The sequence below is a fragment of the Scyliorhinus torazame genome, chromosome 18 (genome assembly GCF_047496885.1).
Source record: "Scyliorhinus torazame isolate Kashiwa2021f chromosome 18, sScyTor2.1, whole genome shotgun sequence".
Taxonomy (NCBI): domain Eukaryota; kingdom Metazoa; phylum Chordata; class Chondrichthyes; order Carcharhiniformes; family Scyliorhinidae; genus Scyliorhinus; species Scyliorhinus torazame.
In genome coordinates this window covers 156155671-156176671 of record NC_092724.1, presented here as the reverse complement: position 1 = coordinate 156176671, position 21001 = coordinate 156155671, and the positions used below count along the sequence as shown (strand labels likewise).

General features: G+C 44.1%; 1 protein-coding gene across 7 annotated transcripts in view; it reads left to right on the top strand.

Annotated features, from left to right (window-relative positions):
* polg2 (polymerase (DNA directed), gamma 2, accessory subunit) overlaps window positions 1–21001 on the top strand; it is a 217192-nt gene that overhangs the window by 1298 nt on the left and 194893 nt on the right. For 6 of the 7 annotated variants that reach the window (XM_072483694.1, XM_072483690.1, XM_072483696.1 and 3 more), the window contains exons 1-2: window positions 6916–7018; window positions 8433–9021. In XM_072483694.1, coding sequence (XP_072339795.1) covers window positions 8520–9021 — 502 coding nt within the window. In that variant the 5' untranslated portion in view covers window positions 6916–7018; window positions 8433–8519. Of the gene's footprint in view, window positions 1–6915; window positions 7019–8432; window positions 9022–21001 lie in introns of those variants that run through there. The other variant, XM_072483691.1, reaches the window with a different exon arrangement.

Sequence of the window (21001 nt, the reverse complement as noted above, 5' to 3'; positions counted from 1 at the left end):
ACCATTCGGCCCTTTGAGCCTACACCGCCATTCATTATGATCACGGCTGATCATCCAACTAAATACCCTGATTTCACCTCCTCTTCCCCCCCCCCACCCCCAATTTCCTTTCATCCCCTTCGCCCCAAATGCTATATCTAACAGCTTGTCGAAAACATACAATGTTTTGGCCGCAACTGCTTTCTGTGGTAGCAAATTTCACAGGCTGACTGCTCTCTGGGTGAAGAAATTTCTCCTCATCTCTACACTAAATTGTCTACCGCACCCCGTATCCTCAGACTGTGATCCCTGGTTCTGGACAACCCCACCATCGGGAACATTCTTGCATCTACCCTATCTAGTCCTGTTAGAATTTTATAGCTTTCTATGAAGATCTCCCCCCCCCCCCCCCCATTCTTCTGAACTCCAGCAAATACAATTCTTTTTTTAAATTTAAAGTGCCCACTTTTCTTTTCCAATTAAGGGACAATTTAGCATGGCCAACCCACCATCTTTGGGTTGTGGGGGTGAGACCCACAAGGACACGGGGGTATGTGCAAGTTCCACATGGACAGTGACCCGGGGCTGGGATCAAACCCACGTCCTTGGTGCCGTGAGGCAGCAGTGCTACCCATTGCGCCACTGTGCTGCCCGAGCAAATACACATCCTAACCGTTGCAATCTCTCCTTGTACGCCAGTCCTGCCATCCCAGGAGTCTCTAGTAAACCTTCTCTGTACTCCCTCTTCCTTCCTCAGATAAGGAGATCAAAACTGCATGCAATATTCCAGGAGTGGCCTCACAAAGCCTGTGAATAATTGCAGCAGGACATCCCTGTAAAACAAAAGATGATTACCTCATCTATATGGGGGGAGGGGGGAAGGTGGCTCGGATTAGGAAGGTTTTACAGTGAGGATGGCAGTCAGGAAGGTTGGGTTTTTCTGAATTTACTATATTATTACTGGGCGGAGAAGGTGAGCTGGGTTAGAGAGGGGTGGATTCCCAGTGGGTCAGGATGGAGGAGAGTCTGTGCAGAGGGTCGGGGCTGAGGGCGTTGGCAATTGCATCGTTCCCGATGGCCCCTGGGAAATATTCAGGGAGTCTGGTTGTAGTAGGGACATTGAAAATCTGGAGGCATTTGCGCCAGCACTTTAGGTCAAGGGAAATGCCGATTCAGGGAATCACAGATTTGAGCCAGGGGTGGGATGAGAGTTTTCAGAGATGGGAGAGAAGGGAGTTAGGGCACTAAAGGATTTGTTTCTGGGGGCCCGGGTTGCAGGACTGAAGGAGCTGGAGGCCAAATATGGGATGGGGCAGGGGGAAATGTTTATGTATATGCAGATCTGGGATTTCGCTAAGAAGGATATACGGAGGTTCCCGGTGGCGTCGGCCTCCACACTTGGAGGAGATGCTGACGATGGGGAATGGAGGTGTCGGCGATTTATGGGGTGATTCTGGGAGACGACAAAGCACCGCTGGAGGGGCTTAAGACACAGTGGGAGGAGGTGTTGGGAGAGAGCATGGAGGAGTGGTTGTGGTGTGAGGTGCACCGGAGGGTGAATGCCTCCACTTTGTGCGCGAGGTTGGGGCTAATGCAACTGAATGGTGGTGTATAGGGCACACCTCACAAAGGTGAGGATGAGCCGACTCTGTGAAGGGATAGAGTATGAGCGTTGCTGGGGTGCTCCGCAAACCACATTCATATGTTTTGGCCCTGTCCAAAGCTGGAAGGGTATTGGAAGGAGGTTTTCAGGGTAATTTCGAAGGTGGTACATGTGAGGCTTGAGCCGGATCCGCTGGAGGCCATATCCGGGAGATCGAATCGGCCGGGGTTGGAAGCGGGTGTGGAGGCAGATGTTGTAGCCTTCGCCTCGCTGATCGGCCAAAGGCAGATCCTGTTGGGGTGGAGGTCAGTCTCTCCAACCTGTGGGTGGGGGGGATCTGTTGGAGTTTTTAACACTCGAGAAGGTGAAGTTTGAGTTGAAGGGAAGGATGGAAGGGTTCTACAATTCATGGGCTTTGTTCATTACACACTTTCAAGAATTGGATGACATCGAACATTAGAGGGGGTGGTTTTGGGGGGGGGGGGGGGGGGGGGAAGGATTGGACTGTATGTTGTTGATGACTATGTATGGGTGGATGGTGGATTCCTGATTCCTTTTCTTTGATGTTTGTATTTAAAATGTTGGGGGTTGGTGGGATTGTTGACCGGGGGTTTGACATTGTATTTGTTATTGTTGATTGTTTGTTGCTGGGTTTAAATTTGGATGAAAATGTGAAAAAGGAGGAGAATAAAAATATTATTTTAAAAAACTAAAAAAAGGAGTTGGAGAACCATCCCGGACAAAGCAGCCCCGCTTGACTGTTGCCCCTTCACAAACATTCAATCCCTCCACCACCGACAAATAATGGCAGCCATGTGTACCATCTTTAAGGTGCACGGCAGTAACTCCTTAGGCAGCACCTTCCGAAACCACTACCATCTAGAAGGACAAGAGCAGCAGGTACCTGGGAACCCCACCACCTGGAGGCTCCCCTCGAAGTCACTCCTGACTTGAAAATATATTGCCATTCCTTCACTGTCGCTGGGTCAAAAATCCTGGAACTCCCTCATGGCACTGTGGGTGTACCTACACCTCATGGACCTCAGCGGTTCAAGAAGGCAGATCACCACCACCTTCTCAGGGCAATTAGATATGGACAACTAATGCTGGCCTAGTTAGCGAATCCCACATCCCATGAAAAAATGAATTTAGAAAATGTAAGCTGTAAGTTAATAACTGGCTCTGGGGCCTAAACCTCAAAAAGGAATTTTTCACACCACTTTTTTAAAATCTGAAAATTCTCCTCTATTTTACCAGTATTTCCCTGCATATAACATACATGGGCTTTGCATCCTCATTTGCATTGGCACAATTGACAAATCATCTATTTACTGCTTTATCCCTGTATGTTTCTTATTTGTAGCCTATAAAGCAGAGGCCTTGGAGCTCTGCACATAGATAACACTTCTGGCCTGCCCTAGACTCTCCTGTGCAGCTCTCCAGCAGATTCAGTTGTGAATTTTTGGCCAGTGGATACACTGCCTATTTTTGTGTCTGGCCATCTCTTACTTGTAAGAAAATGATCAATCTGCATAGTCCTCTTGCCTTACTTACCAGCAGCAAGAAAATGGATCAAGCTCTCCTCTGTAATTTGGTGCCAAAAGCACGTACATACAGGGCCCTTGACGCCAAGTGTACACGCACGGTGTGTGACCAGCTCACTGTTGCTGCATCTGGCTGGAGGAATGCACACAGCCTAATTTCCTTCTTATTCAAAAGGCGGCAGCAGCTGCCATTATCAACAAAAATGCCTGTAGCGGCAGTTGGGTGCCCTTCCTCCGATCGGGACCACTGGGAACGCTGCAAAAGATCGCTCAGCGCCCCCCCCCCCGCACCCATCTGCGCCACGACCCGCATTTTGAAAATCCCTGTTTCAAAGATGTGTGCTCGGGGTCACACAAGTTACTATGCTGCACTCCTCTGCCTGCTAAACATGCCATAACAGGGCCCGCCCTCGTCAGTACAGTGACTATTCTCCAGGCACACTAGGATCACAATTCCTACTGCTAATGCTCTTTTGCAGCCCAAATATGAAACCAATGTGAGTGGGGTGCTCATGGAACACCGATAAGAAACAAAGTTGTATTTATACAAATGATACAAAGAAAAGTACAGCACAGGAATAAGCCCTTCGGCCCTCCAAGCCTGCGCCGACCATGCTGCCCATTTAAACTAAAATCTTCTACCCTTCCGCGGTCCATATCCCTCTATTCCCATCCTATTCATGTATGTCAAGATGCCCCTTAAACGTCACTATCGTCCCTGCTTCCAGCAGCGAGTTCCAGGCACCCACTACCCTCTGTAAAAAACTTGCCTCGTACATCTCTAAACCTTGCCCCTCGCACCTTAAACCCATGCCCCCTAGTAATTGACCCCTCTACGCTGGGAAAAAGTCTCTGATTATCCACTCTAGATGACGGGACTGGGGGCATTCTGGCTAAGTTTGCCGATGATACAAAGATAGGTGGAGGGGCAGGTAGTATTGAGGAGGTGGGGAGGCTGCAGAAAGATTTAGACAGTTTAGGAGAGTGGTCCAAGAAATGGCTGATGAAATTCAATGTGGGCAAGTGCGAGGTCATGCACTTTGGAAAAAAGAATAGGCATGGACTATTTTCTAAACGGTGACAAAATTCATAATGCTGAAGTGCAAAGGGACTTGGGAGTCCTAGTTCAGGATTCTCTAAAGGTAAACTTGCAGGTTGAGTCCGTAATTAAGAAAGCAAATGCAATGTTGTCATTTATCTCAAGAGGCTTGGAATATAAAAGCAGGGATGTACTTCTGAAGCTTTATAAAGCACTAGTTAGGCCTCATTTAGAATACTGTGAGCAATTTTGGGCCCCACACCTCAGGAAGGACATACTGGCACTGGAGCGGGTCCAGCGGAGATTCACACGGATGATCCCAGGAATGGTAGGCCTAACATACGATGAACGTCTGAGGATCCTGGGATTATATTCATTGGAGTTTAGGAGGTTGAGGGGAGATCTAATAGAAACTTACAAGATAATAAATGGCTTAGATAGGGTGGACGTGGGGAAGTTGTTTCCATTAGCAGGGGAGACTAGGACCCGGGGGCACAGCCTTAGAATACAAGGGAGTCACTTTAGAACAGAGATGAGGAGAAATTTCTTCAGCCAGAGAGTGGTGGGCCTGTGGAATTCATTGCCACAGAGGGCGGTGGAGGCCGGGACGTTGAGTGTCTTTAAGACAGAAGTTGATAAATTCTTGATTTCTCGAGGAATTAAGAGCTGTGGAGAGAGAGCGGGTAAATGGAGTTGAAATCAGCCATGATTGAATGGTGGAGTGGACTCGATGGGCCGAATGGCCTGACTTCCGCTCCTATGTCTTATGGTCTGTCTATGTCTCTCATAATTTTGTAGACCTCTATCAAGTCGCCCCTCAACCTCCGTCATTCCAGTGACAACACACCAAGTTTATTCAACCTCTCCTCTTGGTTAATGCCCTCCATATCAGACAACATCCTGGTAAATCTCTTCTGCACTCTCTCTAAAGCCTCCAATTCCTTCTTGTAGTGTGGCGACCAGAAATAAGCACTATACTCCAAGTGTGGCCTAACTAAGGTTCTAAACAGCTGCAACATGACTTGCCAATTTTTATACTCAATGCCCCGGCCAATGAAGGCAAGCATGCCGTATGCCTTCTTGACTACCTTCTCCACCTGTGTTGCCCCTTTCAGCGACCTGTGGACTTGTACACCTAGATCACTCTGTCAATACACTTGTGAGTTCTACCATTCACTGTATATTCTCTATCTGTATTAGACCTTCCAAAATGCATTACCTCACATTTGTCCAGATTAATCTCCATCTTCCATTTCTCCGCCCAAGTCTCCAAACAATCTAAATCCTGCTGTATCCTCTGACAGTCCTCATCGCTATCCGCAATTCCTTTTTTTTAATTTTAGAGTACCCTATTGATTTTTTCCAATTAAGGGGCAATTTAGCGTGGCGTCACAATCCATGATTCACCCAATGTAAATAGTTAGCATTGTTAGTGTAATATCCCACACAGAAGCTAAGGGGTGAGAATGCTTGTATTCCCTGTGCTCCCTGCAGAGTAAGAGCTAGAGGTGGGGTATCTCAATTCACCAATGTATAAAAAGTCAGCTACTGAGGCATCGACCAGAACAGGAAACACAAGAGGGATCTACCAGGCAGTGTACATATTGTTTGTATAAATACAACTTTGTTTCTTATACACGGTGTAGACTCCCCGTGTCCTCATTAAAGTTAGCCTGTTAAATCTGTATGTTATAAAATGGTTCGCACACAATTAATGTCGATGCACAGTTAGATCTCAGTACCACTGGTGGCCCCAACGAATGGTCACGTGATGACATGATTACTTAAGAGGTCACGTGATGGAAGCGTGTATGTTCTCCCAGGAGCGTGGGCAGAGTACAAGCATGGAGTAGCTGCTGAATAAACTATTGTTTGTTACAAGACCTTGGTTGCCTGCCTTTTTAAAAAAATAATCTTTATTGTCACAAGTAGGCTTACATTAACACTGCAATGAAGTTACTGTGAAAATCCCCTAGTTGCCATATTCCAGCGCCTGTTTGGGTACACAGGGAGAATTCAGAATGTCCAAATTACCTAACAGCACGTCTTGTGGGAGGAAACCGGAGCACCCGGAGGAAACCCATGCTGACACAGAATGTGCAGACTCCGCACAGTCACCCAAGCTGTGAATCGAACCTGGGACCCTGGAGCTGTGAAGCAATAGTGCTACCCACTGTGCTACCGTGCTGCCTCTTTGGGAACCCAGCATTTTGACACCCTGGATATTATACCTCCTTCCTGATTCCTTCCCACACCCTTGCCAAATTAATATATCAGGGCAAACCCTTGATGAAACTAAATTATATTTACTTATAAAAATCCAGTTTCTCCTGCGAGTACAATAGTTATGACACAAAAGCTGAATGAGGGGTGGCGCGGTTAGCACTGCTGCCTCACGGCGCTGAGGACTTGGGTTCGATCCCGGCCCCAGGTCACTGTCTGTGGGAGTTTGCACATTCTCCCCGTGTGTGTGTGTGGGTCTCACCCCCACAACCAATGATGTGCAAGTTAAGTGGATTGGCCACGCTAAATTGCTCCTTAATTGGAACATTTAAAAAAAATTAAAAAACAAAAACTTATTATGTTGCGTGTTTAATTTGTTGGGGGACGGGGTTCGTGAGCGTGATGGGTAAGATGGTCCCTCCTTTACCAATATGGCCGTCACAGCACCTTGAGTAAAGGAGTAGTTTCGGATAGTTACGCATGCGTGTCCGGCTGGGTTCCCGATGGTATCCAGGAAGTGATGTCATCAGAATTGCGAGCGGGCTGGCGGTGGCGTGAGCTGTGTTGAAGCGGGCGGTTTAACGGTCAGCACGAGGGAGAATTCGGCTCAACTTCATTGAGGAATCTTAGGCTAGTATTGCTTTGGACACCGTGAACATTTTTCTTACTTTGTCCAGTGGGTGGTTTGCTTCCAAGAGTTATACTGAAATGAAATATATAATTGGGTCTCCTGGCGGGCAGCACAAAAAAAAAGTGGGACTGAGGGTAACTGGGTAGGGGGAGGAGGAGGTGGTAGGGTGGGAGATTGAGGGGGAGATGGTGGGAGGGGATGGTTGGAGGTGGTAGGGGGAGAGGATAGGTAGAGGGAGAGGGTAGGTAGGGGAGGAGGCGGTTGGTAGGTAGGGAGGGGAAGAGATGGTGGCAGGGAGTGGTGGTGGTAAGGATGGAGGTGATGGTAGGGGGATGGCTTGGAGGAAAGATGGTGACTGGGGGGGGAAGGTGAGTGGGGGTAAACGACTGGGGGTGGCAGAAAGAAAATTTGAGGGGATGGGGTGCTAGTGATTTTTAAATTCCTGTTGTAAAGAGGGAAAATCTGCTGCAACCCTCATGATTGCCATGCATTTTCTAAAATGCTGTAGCTGGCTTCAGTCTGAGCAACTCAAGATAAATGAATGCAAAGTGTCTCCATTTGAATCCTGACATCAACACTGGAAGCCATTGTGTACCTCACCTTAATGGTTATAAAAGCAGATATGCTGGATAAAACTCAGCAGATCTGGCAGCATCTGTGGAGAGAAACAGAGTTAACGTTTTGGATATAAATGGCCCTCAGTGTACCTGAACAGGTGCCAGAGTGGTGACTAGGGGATTTTCAGTTACTTCATTGCAGTGTTAATGTAACTTGTGACACTAATAAAGATTATCATTATTAAGGGGTGTGTTAATGGTGATTTATATGAGAGCCTAGATATTCCTCAGGGAATCACAGCAAAGACTTTTTTTCTCCGCTGATATTTATATGGCTAATTTCCAACACAGTTAATTAGGTGACAGGAGTGGGAACCCTGGATAATTTTCCTCCCCTGTCCGGTCACTGGGTGCTCCCAGTTTGTTTACCTAATTCAACACAGAAGTACAAATGAATAAACCTTAGTGTAACACTACAGTAAATGTAATCAAGCTCTAGCAGAAGGGTGATAGTTAATAATAACCGTTTATTGTCACAAGTATGAAGTTACTGTGAAAAGCCCCTCGTCGCCTCATTCCGGCGCCTGTTCGGGTAAGCTGGTACGGGAATTGAACCCGTGCTGCTGGCCTTGTTCTGCATCACAAACCAGCTGTCTAGCCCACTGAGCTAAACCTGGTAGTTCTTGAGGTTTTATCCTGAGCTAATCTGAATGACCTGGTTATCATAGCAATGAGTTCCATAGTATAAGAACCCGTCGTTCTGAAATCTGCTAACTCAAATGAACTTTCAAAAAGGAAAAAACGTGTTTATTACTATGGATAAGTATATTTACATATTCTGTTTATTTTTCAATAGATGTTTTGTGATATCAGTCCTGTTCCAAAATGACATCAAATACCCAGATAATTCTACTGTTATGAGTCATAACTGAAACTCACCACCATGGGATTGATAATTATGAACTTTCCTGTTCGGTCATTCCTGAAGAAGTGGAAGGTCTCCAATAAAGTGTTTCAGCAAGATTGGCAAGTCTTTGGCCATGGATCAAGAAAATGCAATAAATCTACTGCTGGTCTTTCTGGCTTTACTGAAACACTCATTGAGCTTTGCCAGAGTAGGCATTTTATAACCGGAGATATAATTACCGAGGATGCTCTTATAAATGGTTGGTACAATTATGGACATTTGGGAATGGAACTCAAGAAGAATTTGACTAGTAAGTGGTGGGATTCAGTGGTATTATCTAGAGAGCAGGTATTTGGAGTGATGACACCTCATACGTTGATGGGCTCTCAGTGTTCCGACAATAGGTCAGTGCGCCTGATGGAGACGGCAGCATTACAAGTGCTGTTAAACAACAAGGACTTGACCAAGGAAGAAATTGTTGCTTTACTAAAAGATTCACTGGAGGAAAGCATTATACTACGTTCTAATCTCCTGCAAGGTACAATAGCAACATTATTGTTTAGCATTGTGTACTTTTTTCTCATTCTTTGTTGTACCTCCAAAGATAGTTCCATGATGAGAATAAAATAATGTAATTAATTGATTTTCTTTCAGTTATACTTTTGTTTGTTCTAAACTACCTACATTCTGTCTTTCTTTGTTGTTTCCTGAACTGTGGCACCTCATCCAGGTCGCAAGTAGTGTTACTAACTCTAGATGTTACAGCACCATTGCAATAAACAATACTAACTACATTTATGCAGCACTAATGCCTAAAGCTGCAAAAATGAAATGAGTTGGAATCGCTGGATTATATCTCTAGATTTTCTGACACCGACACCTTTTCCAAACCTAAAGCCTTTCTGTGAGCTTCCAAAACATTTCTCTGTTCTGATATTTGACTTTCAAAAGGACAATCTTTTATACACTTGAATTCACAAATGGAAACTCCAATACCATTTATTATATTGTTTGAACAATTGATATTCCTTTCTTTCACAAGCATTCAACTTGTCAGTTTTTTTTATTCATGGGATGAGAGTGTCACACTGGCAAAGCCGACATTTGTTCTCTAATTATCCTTGAGAAGGTGGTGGTGAGCCGCCAACTTAAACTGTTGCAGTCGGTATGGTGTGCATCCACATTGCTGTTAGGATGGGAGTTCCAAGTTTTTGACTGAGTGACATTGAAGGAACAGTGATATAATTCCAGGTCAAGATGGTGTGGGGCTTGCAGGGAAACTTGCAGGTGCTGGTGTTCTCATGTCTGCTGTGCTTCTTCTAGGTGGTAGAGTTCACCAGTTTGGAAGGTGGTCTTGAAGGAGACTTGAGTTGCTGCAATGGATCTTGTATATGGTACACACTGTTGCCATTGCACGCCAGTGATTGGTTGATGAATATTTAAGGTGGTGGATGGGATGCTGATCAATGGGCTGCTTTATTCTGGATGATGTTGAGCTTCTTGAATGTTGAAGCTACAATCGTCCAGGCAAGTGGAGAATTTTCCTTCACATTCCTGACTTGTAGATAGTGGACAGGCTTTGAGGAGTCATGAGGTGAGTTACTTTGCAGAATTCCCAGCCTCTGACCTACTCTTGTAGCCACAGTATTTATAAGAACATAGGATTGGATTGGATTTGTTTATTGTTATGTGTATCGAGGTACAGTGAAAAGTATTTTTCTGCGTGCAGCTCAAACAGATCACTTTGTACAAGAAAAGAAAATACGTAAAAGGGGAACACAAGGTACACAATATAAAGACACTGGCATCGGGAGAAGCATACAGGAGTGTAGTATTAATCAGATCAATCCATAAGCGGGTCGTTTAGGAGTCGGGTAATTGCGGGGAAGAAACTGTTTTTGAATCTGTTAGTGCGTGTTCTCCTGCCCAATGGAGGAAGTTGGAAGAGTGAGTAAGCCCATCCATTGACTCCATCTACACCCCCCCCCCGCCTCCCATCCAGCTTACTCATTCTTCCATCTTCTTCCATCGGGCAGTAGATACAAAAGTCTGAGACCATGTACGAACAGACTCAAAAACAGCTTCTTCCCTGCTGTTACCAGACTCCTAAACGACCCTCTTATGGACTGTCCTCATTAACATTACATCCCTGTATGCTTCACCCGATGCCGCTGTTATGTAGTTACATTGTGTCAACCTTGTGTTGGCCTATTATGTATTTTCTTTTATTTCTTTTTATTTTCATGTACTTAATGATCTATTGAGCTGCTCGCAGAAAAATACTTTTCACTGTACCTCGGTACACGTGACAATTATCAAAAATCCATCCAATAAGCCAAGTAGGAGGGGTCTTTGATTATACTGCCTGCTTTCCCAAGGCAGTTGGAGGTATAGATAGAGTCACTGGATGGGAGAGGGGTTTGTGTAATTGACTGGGCGGTGTTCACCTACCAGCCTCTCCGAACAGGCGGCGGCGGAATGTGGCGACTGCGGGCTTTTCACAGTAATTTCATTTGAAGCCTACTTGTGACAATTAACGATTTTCATTTCATTTCACAACTCTGAAGTTTCTTGCGGTCTTGGGCCGAGCAGTTGCCGAGCAGGTTGTGATGCAGCCAGATAGGATGCTTTCTATGGTGCATCTTTAAAAGTTTAAGAGAAGGCCATATGACCCCTGAATCCTAATCTATTGACTCCCTTACAGTTCAGCCTTGAATATATTCAACTACTCCACCTCCACAACTCTCTGGGGCAGCAAATTCCATAGATTCACAACCCTCTGAGAGAAGAAATTCCTCCTGACCTCCCATTTAAATAGGTGCCCCCTTATTTTAAAGCTATGTCTCCTATTTCTAGATTCCCCAACCAGGGGAAAGGTGCTTTTCAGCATTTACCCTGTCAAGCCCCCATTTCTTTAAAACTGCGATAATTATATGCCCAACTTTTTCTAATAAGATAATCTTTCATCCCAGGAATCATACCAGTGTACCTTCTCTGAACTACCTCCATTGCAAGCATATTCCTCTTTGAATAAAGAGGCCAAAATCGTATGCAGTAGCTATGGTCCCAACAATGCTCTGTACAGCTGTACCTTGACTTCCCCATTTTTATACTCCACCCCTGGCAACCGGTGCCAATATCCATTTGCCTTCCTAATTACTTGCTGAACCTTCACACTAGCATTTTGCATTTTTTGTATGAGGACACCTAGATCTATCTGTACTACAGTGGTCTGTGTTCTCTTTGTTTTTCGATCCTTGCTTTTCCATCCTTCCTACCAAAGTAACTTCACATTTTCCCACACTTTTCTCTGCATGGGTCTCACCCCAACAATGTGCAGGGTAGGTAGATTGGCCACAATAAATTGCCCCTTAATTGAAAAAAATAAAGAATTGGGTGCTCTAAATGTATTTAAAAAAAGAATGCCTAACCAATCAAGGGGAAAAAAAGGTGGGGGAGGAAATAAATACAATAACTATCACTAGAGAAAAAGTACTAGGGAAGCTAATGGGGCTAAAAACCGATAAGACCATGGACCTGATGTGTTGCATCCCAGGATATTTAAGGAAGTAGCTACAAGATAGTGGATGCACCGTAGTAGTCTTCCAAGAATCCTTGAATTATGGAAAAGTCCCAGAGGATTGGAAAACTACCATTGTAACACCCTTAGTAGCTTAACTATTGTCATCGGGAAGAGTCCATTATAAAGGATGTGTTAGCAGAGCAATTAGAAATACGTAATATAATCAAGCAGAGTCAGTCTGGCTTCATGAAGGGGAAATCATGCCTGACAAATTTATTAGAATTCTTTGAGATGATAACGAGCAGGATAGATGAAAGGGAATCAGTAGATGTAATATCCTTGGATTTCTAAAAAGTGTTCAATAAGATACGGCACAAAAAGTTACTTAAAAGTTAGAGTCCATAGGGTTCGGGTTAGTATATTAGCATGAATAGAAGATTGGCTAACTGATAGAAGACTGGGTTGTAATAAGAGGAGCATTTTGAGGATGACAGCCTGTAACTACTTTGTGGATGACACAAATTTAAATGAAAAGGCAAGTGGTGAGGATGACAGAATCTACATTGAGATATAGACAGGTTAGTGAATGGGCAAAAACTTGACAGATGGAATATAAAGTAGGAAAGTATGAAGTTATTTTGGTAGGAAGAATAAAAGCTGAATATTTAAATGGAGAAAAACTGCGAGAAAGCTGCAACACAGGAATTTGGGAGTCTTTGTGCATAAATCACAAAAAGCTAGCAAGCAGGCTCAACAGGTAATAGGGAAGGCAAATGCATTATTAGTTATTTCAAAGGGAATAAAACCATACAAAGCACTAGTTAGATCACACCTGGAGCACTGAGCAATGTTGGTCCACTTATCTAAGGAAAGATATACTGGCATTGAAGACAGTTCAGTGAAGGTTTGTTCGGTCGACCCTGGGAACGGAGAGATTTTCATATGAGGAGAGGTTGAGTTGGTTGGGCCTGTACTGATTAGAGTTAGAAGAATGAGAGGTGACCTTATTGAGACAGATTGGATTCTCCGGGGGCTTGACAGGGTGGATGCTGAGAGGTTTCCCTTTGTGGGAGAGGCTAGGATCAAGAGTGCATAATCGCAGAGTAAGGGGTTGCCCATTTAAGACGGGCGAGGAATTTTTTCTCTGAGGGTAGTGACTGTGGAATTCTTTATCGCAGAGGGATATAGAGGCTGGACCCTAATCTGAAAACGTTAGATTTTCATGAAGTTTTAACAGTTATACAGTATTAAAACACAGTAATAATAAAAAATAATTTTACTTATTCAAATGCTGTATCTTCCATGCTTGTAACCTCCCCAAGTATTGTACTCTTTTTAAAAAAAAAAAAAAATTTAGAGTAGCCAATTCTTTTTCTTTTCCAATTAAGGGGAATTTAGCGTGGCCAATCCACCTAACCAGCACATCTTTGGATTGTGGGGGTGAAACCCCCACAGACAGGTGGAGAATGTGCAAACTCCACAGGACAGTGAACCCGGGTCTTCAGCGCCGCAGTCCCAATGCTAACCACTGTGCCACATGCCACCCTGTATTGTACTAAGTTGATGCAGTGAGTTGCTTGGTTTTGCTGAAAACATTTCTGAATAACTGGTGTTTATGATTAGAGAGGTTACAATGTAATTGTTTTAAGCTCCTCCCGCCCTTTTCCCTGATTTTCTATTGTGATATTTGTTCAAAGTCTCTGCCATTTCCTTGTTTCCCATAATTAATATTCCAGTACGAAGTCTTACAACACCAGGTTAAAGTCCAACAGGTTTGTTTCGATGTCACTAGCTTTCGGAGCGCTGCTCCTTCCTCAGGTGAATGAAGAGGTCTGTTCCAGAAACACATATATAGACAAATTCAAAGATGCCAAACAATGCTTGGAATGCGAGCATTAGCAGGTGATTAAACCTTTACAGATCCAGAGATGGGGTAACCCCAGGTTAAAGAGGTGTGAATTGTCTCAAGCCAGGACAGTTGGTAGGATTTCGCAGGCCAGATGGTGGGGGATGAATGTAATGTGACATGAATCCCAGGTCCCGGTTGAGGCCGCACTCATGTGTGCGGAACTTGGCTATAAGTTTCTGCTCGGCGATTCTGCGTTGTCGCGGGTCCTGAAGGCCGCCTTGGAGAACGCTTACCCGGAGATCAGAGGCTGAATGCCCTTGACTGCTGAAGTGTTCCCCGACTGGAAGGGAACATTCCTGCCTGGTGATTGTTGCGCGATGTCCGTTCATTCGTTGTCGCAGCGTCTGCATGGTCTCGCCAATGTACCACGCTTCGGGACATCCTTTCCTGCAGCGTATGAGGTAGACAACGTTGGCCGAGTCGCACGAGTATGTACCGCGTACCTGGTGGGTGGTGTTCTCACGTGTAATAGTGGTATCCATGTCGATGATCTGGCACGTCTTGCAGAGATTGCCATGACAGGGTTGTGCGGTGTCGTGGTCACTGTTCTGAAGACTGGGTAGTTTGCTGCAAACAATGGTTCGTTTGAGGTTGCGCGGTTGTTTGAAGGCAAGTAGTGGGGGTGTGGGGATGACCTTGGCAAGATGTTCATCGTCATCAATGACGTGTTGAAGGCTGTGAAGAAGATGACGTAGTTTCTCCGCTCCGGGGAAGTACTGGACGACGAAGGGTATTCTGTCGGTTGTGTCCCATGTTTGTCTTCTGAGGAGGTCGGTCCGGTTTTTCGCTGTGGCGCGTTGGAACTGTCGATCGATGAGTCGAGTGCCATATCCGGTTCGTACGAGGGCATCTTTCAACGTCTGTAACAGACATCTACAGACGTTGAAAGATGCCCTCGTACGAACCGGATATGGCACTCGACTCATCGATCGACAGTTCCAACGCGCCACAGCGAAAAACCGGACCGACCTCCTCAGAAGACAAACATGGGACACAACCGACAGAATACCCTTCGTCGTCCAGTACTTCCCCGGAGCGGAGAAACTACGTCATCTTCTTCACAGCCTTCAACACGTCATTGATGACGATGAACATCTTGCCAAGGTCATCCCCACACCCCCACTACTTGCCTTCAAACAACCGCGCAACCTCAAACGAACCATTGTTTGCAGCAAACTACCCAGTCTTCAGAACAGTGACCACGACACCGCACAACCCTGTCATGGCAATCTCTGCAAGACGTGCCAGATCATCGACATGGATACCACTATTACACGTGAGAACACCACCTACCAGGTACGCGGTACATACTCGTGCGACTCGGCCAACGTTGTCTACCTCATACGCTGCAGGAAAGGATGTCCCGAAGCGTGGTACATTGGCGAGACCATGCAGACGCTGCGACAACGAATGAACGGACATCGCGCAACAATCACCAGGCAGGAATGTTCCCTTCCAGTCGGGGAACACTTCAGCAGTCAAGGGCATTCAGCCTCTGATCTCCGGGTAAGCGTTCTCCAAGGTGGCCTTCAGGACCCGCGACAACGCAGAATCGCCGAGCAGAAACTTATAGCCAAGTTCCGCACACATGAGTGCGGCCTCAACCGGGACCTGGGATTCATGTCACATTACATTCATCCCACACCATCTGGCCTGCGAAATCCTACCAACTGTCCTGGCTTGAGACAATTCACACCTCTTTAACCTGCGGTTACCCCATCTCTGGATCTGTAAAGATTTAATCACCTGCTAATGCTCGCATTCCAAGCATTGTTTGGCATCTTTGAATTTGTCTATATATGTGTTTCTGGAACAGACCTCTTCATTCACCTGAGGAAGGAGCAGCGCTCCGAAAGCTAGTGACATCGGAACAAACCTGTTGGACTTTAACCTGGTGTTGTAAGACTTCGTACTGTGCTCACCCCAGTCCAACGCCGGCATCTCCACATCATAATATTCCAGTGTCATCTCAGACCAATGTTTACTTTAGCTACTCTCTTGTATACTTGAAGCTTTTTCTCTGTTTTTATATTTGTTCCTAGTTTATTCTCATCTGTTTTTCCCTTTTTTATTTGCGCTTTGGTTTCTAAAATTTTCCCAATCCTCTGGTGTACAATAGAGCTTTAACATGTCGCACCTTTTCTTTCAATTTAATACCATTCTCAACTGATTTAGCCACAGATCGGTTCAACCTCTCATAGATCCTTTCTTTCTCCATGGGATACAATATATATTTGTTGAGAATTCTGAGGTAACTCCTTGTGTACAAAATCATGCAGGCTTTTACCAGAGCTAGATAGGGAGAAACTTTCCCATTGTCAGAAGGGCCAAGAAACCGAGCACACTAAAAGTAAAGTAAATGGCAACCGACTCAGAGGTAATATGAGGAAAAGCAGTTTTACACAAAGTATTTATGATCGAGAATGCACTGCTGAAAAGTGCAGAGATAATTATAACTGGATAATAACCTGGAGAGAAATTTACAGGGCGGCGGGAAAAGACAGAGGAATGAAACTACCCAAGTTGCTCTTGCGGAGATCCAGCGCCCACATGACAGGCTAAATAGCCTCCTCCAGTGCTGTATCCATTTTTAGGATGGAAAACTGGCACTAATTCTTGGTTGTCTTACATTTTCTCAGTCCACTTTAGCCAACTATTTCATCATACCTTTTGTAATTGCCTTTATTCCAGTTTAAGACACTAGTTTCAGATCCAGGTTTCTCATCCTGAAACTGAATGTGAGATTCAACATATTATGACCACTTTTCCCAGCAGATCCTTTATTATGAGATTATTAATTAATCCTGTCTCAATGCACATTGCCAGATCTAAAATAGCCTGTCCCCTGGTTGGTTCCACATATATTTTTCTAAGAAATTGTCCTGAATGCACTCTAACTGACTTTCTCTTATTTTTTTCTTATCTCCACTCAAACTGTTTCTACATCTTAATCTTCTGAGCCAAGATCATTTCTCACTACTATATTGATCTCCTTCTTTAACTGAGCTCCTCTACCTACTTTTCCTTTCTGCCTATTGTTCTCAAATGTTGAGTATCCCAAAATATTTATTTCCAGCTTGCAATCACCCCTCTGTAATTACTATCAGATCATACCCATTTATATATATTTCTATTTGTGCTGGTCCAGTTAAGGCTCTGATCATTGGTAGCCTTCACAGATGTTGATTGTTCAGAGATCAGCGATGGTTGTTGCAGTTGAACATAAGCAGAGGTGGCTAGATTCTCTCCTATTGCTGATGGCCATTCATTGCCTGGCACTTTGTGGCGTGAATATTACTTGACATACATCAGCCAAAACCTGAATGTTGTCCAGGCAGTATCTGAGGATATGTGAATGGGATTGAACATTATAAAATGAACAGTGAGCAGGTCCTGATCTTATGATAGACAAAAAGTCAATGATTAATTCGCTGAAGATGGTTTAGCTAAGACACTATCCTGAGTAACTCCCGCAGCAGTGTTCTGGGGCTAAGATGATTGATTTCAACTGAAATCATTTTCCTTGAATGGCTGCAACCACTGGAGTTTCCCCCAATTCCCATTGATTAATTTTGCTTGACTCCTTGATGCCAAGATCAATCACTCCCATCTCAACTCTGAAATTCAACTCTTTTTGCCCATGTTCAGACCGAGGCTGTAACACATTCTAGAACAGAGTGGCCCTGGCAGAGCCAGTCTAGCTCACATAAAGCAGTTGTCTGGTACTCACGGTCATTTTAATTAGTTAATGAAAAGTCTGGCTTCTGCTAAACTGCTCCATTCCCTTTCCACGCTCTCAGATTACTATAATCAAGACAGTAAACAAGATAAAAATAGTCTTCCATGGAGTCACTTCCAGGCTAGACAGCATGACACTTTTATCCAATTATCCGCTCGGACCTGTGTTCTTTGCTTGGCACTATATAGCTACCAGTTATAAGACTGTTTGAGTTTGTTTTATATCTGAGAGTTTCATAGAATCATAGATGTTACAGTGCAGAAGGAGGCCATTCGGCCCATCGAGTCTGCACTGGTCCTTGGAAAGAGCACCCTACTTAAGCCCATGCCTCCACCCTATTCCTGTAACCCAGTAACACCACCTAACCTTTTGGACACTAAGGGGCAATTTAGAATGGCCAATCCACCTAACCTACGCATCTTTGGACTGTGGGAGGAAACTGAAGCACCCGGAAGAAACCCACGCAGACACGGGGAGAAAGTCCAAACTCCACACTGTAACCCGAGGCCGGAATTGAACCTGGGACCCCCTGGAGCTGTGAGGCAGCAGTGCTAACTACCGTGCCACCCCAAAGTTAGGTTTTATTTTCTCAATTGTAGTGTTAATATTTTGGTTCCCAGAATTCAACTTTGTGGTTCAAAACAACATGACTTTTTATGCCATTTTCACTGAATGCTTCTTGTATCTGCTGTTGCTTAGTGAGAACTTGCCTCTTATCTAATGATCAACTAATATTATTAAAACATTGTGGTGGGTGAGCTGCACGTGGAGGAGGAGTGGGGATCGCTCAGAGAAACAGCCTGAGAGTCAGAGCACGGAGAGGATCACAAGAACAAAATAAGAATTTTTTAATTCAGTCTTCCTTGTTCCTCTCCTGCAAATTAAAAAAAAAGAAAACTTTTTTAAAGGGAAAAAAAACTTGCAAAAAAGAAATCCCTTGTTATATTTTTTTAAATCGTTTTTAAAAGGAGGCAAAAAAAACCCTTGGGGTTTTTTCTTTCTTTGGGGGGAACAAAAAAAAGGAATTTTAAAAAAACCATTGTGGTAAAATTAAGCAACATCTGTAAGTTTCTCTGAAGATGTTTATTTACTGTATTGGTTCTAGTACTTTGAAGTAAAGGTGAATTCAAAATATTCTAATTGGCTCCCTGTGGTAGATTTGACTATACTGAAGGAGGCATGTCTCTCTTAACTCAGATTTTTTTTCCCTGAGTGGACACATCTGTCACGAGGACTTTGGATCCTTTACACTCCATTCCAATATAATGCAAGGCAGTTCCTATAAAAGATATGATTGTACAGTTGGAGAAACAGAGGAAATGTTACCAGTGCTCAGTCAGGTTATGCTGTACAAGTTAAGCTGAATGAAGTCCAGTAAAGCCTTTCTGCAATTGGCAGCAGTGTCCGTTGCTCTTATTAATCTATGTCTACAATCTTTGATCTAGCGTAAATGCGTTGTGTCCCTATGGAAGAAGAGTGTCTGCACTTTATATTGGGCCTTTCAGAGCTCTAGAACATGGATATCTTAGTATCCTGATTTGACCAATATTAAGAATGATATTAATTTCTATGTACAAGGCAACTAGCTAGCCTTCATAAAATTAACTTTGTAAATAAATCTCCCATGTATAGCTTGAAGATAAAGAAACCCAGCTGTTGAGATTTTTAAAATTATATTTTTAATTATGAAAATGTCTGAAAGTTTGACTGTAGAAATCTGTTTCAGCATGTTGAATGCCAGAACCTGTGCAGTAAAGAAATATTAGTCCATCTCCTTCCCCTTGGTTTTTCGGTGTTTTAAGTAAGCATGCAACAGTTTAGTATATGGAATACACTTTATTCATGTGGTAAAGATCATTAGTCCATAGTACAAAATGTCATAATTTGATTTCTTTCTCATCTCCAACCACGTGACTTAATCTTGCACATTCACTCCCTTAAGCATTGTTTCTCTGCTGCAAGAATGGTATTAAATGCATAGACAGACCTTCAGGCTGCTAACTAGCAATATTTCAAAACTAAATAATTTTGCGTAATTACGTTTTTGTGTAATTTTTAATGTAGCTTGCACATCCTTACATTCCAGGTGATAAGCAAGCATCTGCAGAGTGGAATTGTACCCTTTGTATCCTCTTCTGTGTTTTACAGGTATTCCGTTGATCCACTGACTAATAGTGGTGACTTTAGTTTAATTTGATTATTAACTTTCAACCCCCCCAACAAGAAGTAAAATTTGATTCACAAGTGTGGGCTGAATTTGGATTTTCACCGTAACTTCTTTTTTTCCTTTTTTAAAATAAATTTAGAGTGCCCAATTCATTTTTTTCAGTTAAGGGGCAATTTAGCGTGGCCAACCCACCTACCCTGCACATTTTTGGGTTGTGGGGGCGTAACCCACGCAAACACGGGAGAATGTGCAAACTCCACACGGACCAGTGACCCAGAGCCGGGATCGAACCTGGGACCTCAGCGCCGTGAGGCAGCAGTGCTAACCTTTATGCCACCGTGCTGCCCCACAGTAACGTCATTGCAGTGTTAATGTAAGCCTACTTGTGACAGTAATAAACGTGATGATTAATTTGAATCTAGATTCCAGTGGTGAAAGGATCATTCTTCTTTTCTGCACTACGAAACAGTTTCCAATTTCATTTAATGTTAACTATGTATGAGCGTATTAGGATGCAAGAATTTTCACAATGGTAAGCTCCAGATATTGGTTATGCTATCAGGAAGGAAATAGTGAAAAATAATAACGCGAACATACCTTATAGTACCAGCTGATGGCAGCAATGAGCTATTTATCTCCATCCTCAGCCGCATCAACTATTTCTTTTGTATAAATTTTTATTCAACAACAGAATGAAAAAGGAACCCAACAGAATTAAATACAGAACAAAGTAAAACAACCCCCGTGCCCCCCTCCCCCTATACATAAATAGTAAATTAACACCCCGAATTAACACAGAGCAAACATAGCAAATATATACACCCTCAGATCCCCCAGGGTAAAAAAACAAATCTGCCAGGAAGTCCAAGAACGGTTGCCACCGCCTAAAGAACCCTTGGTGAATTTCACCCTCTCCAATTTAGTAAATCCCGCCATATCGTTGATCCAGGATTCCACGCTTGGGGGCCTCGCATCCCTCCACTGAAGAAGAATCCTTCGCCGGGCTACCAGGGACACAAAGGCCAGAATACCGGCCTCTTTCGCCTCCTGCACTCCCGGCTCACCTGCAACCCCAAATATTGTGAGCCCCCAGCCCGGCTTGACCCTGGATCCTACCACCCCCGACACCGTCCTCGCTATGCCCTTCCAAAATTCCTCCAGCGCTGGGCATGCCCAGAAC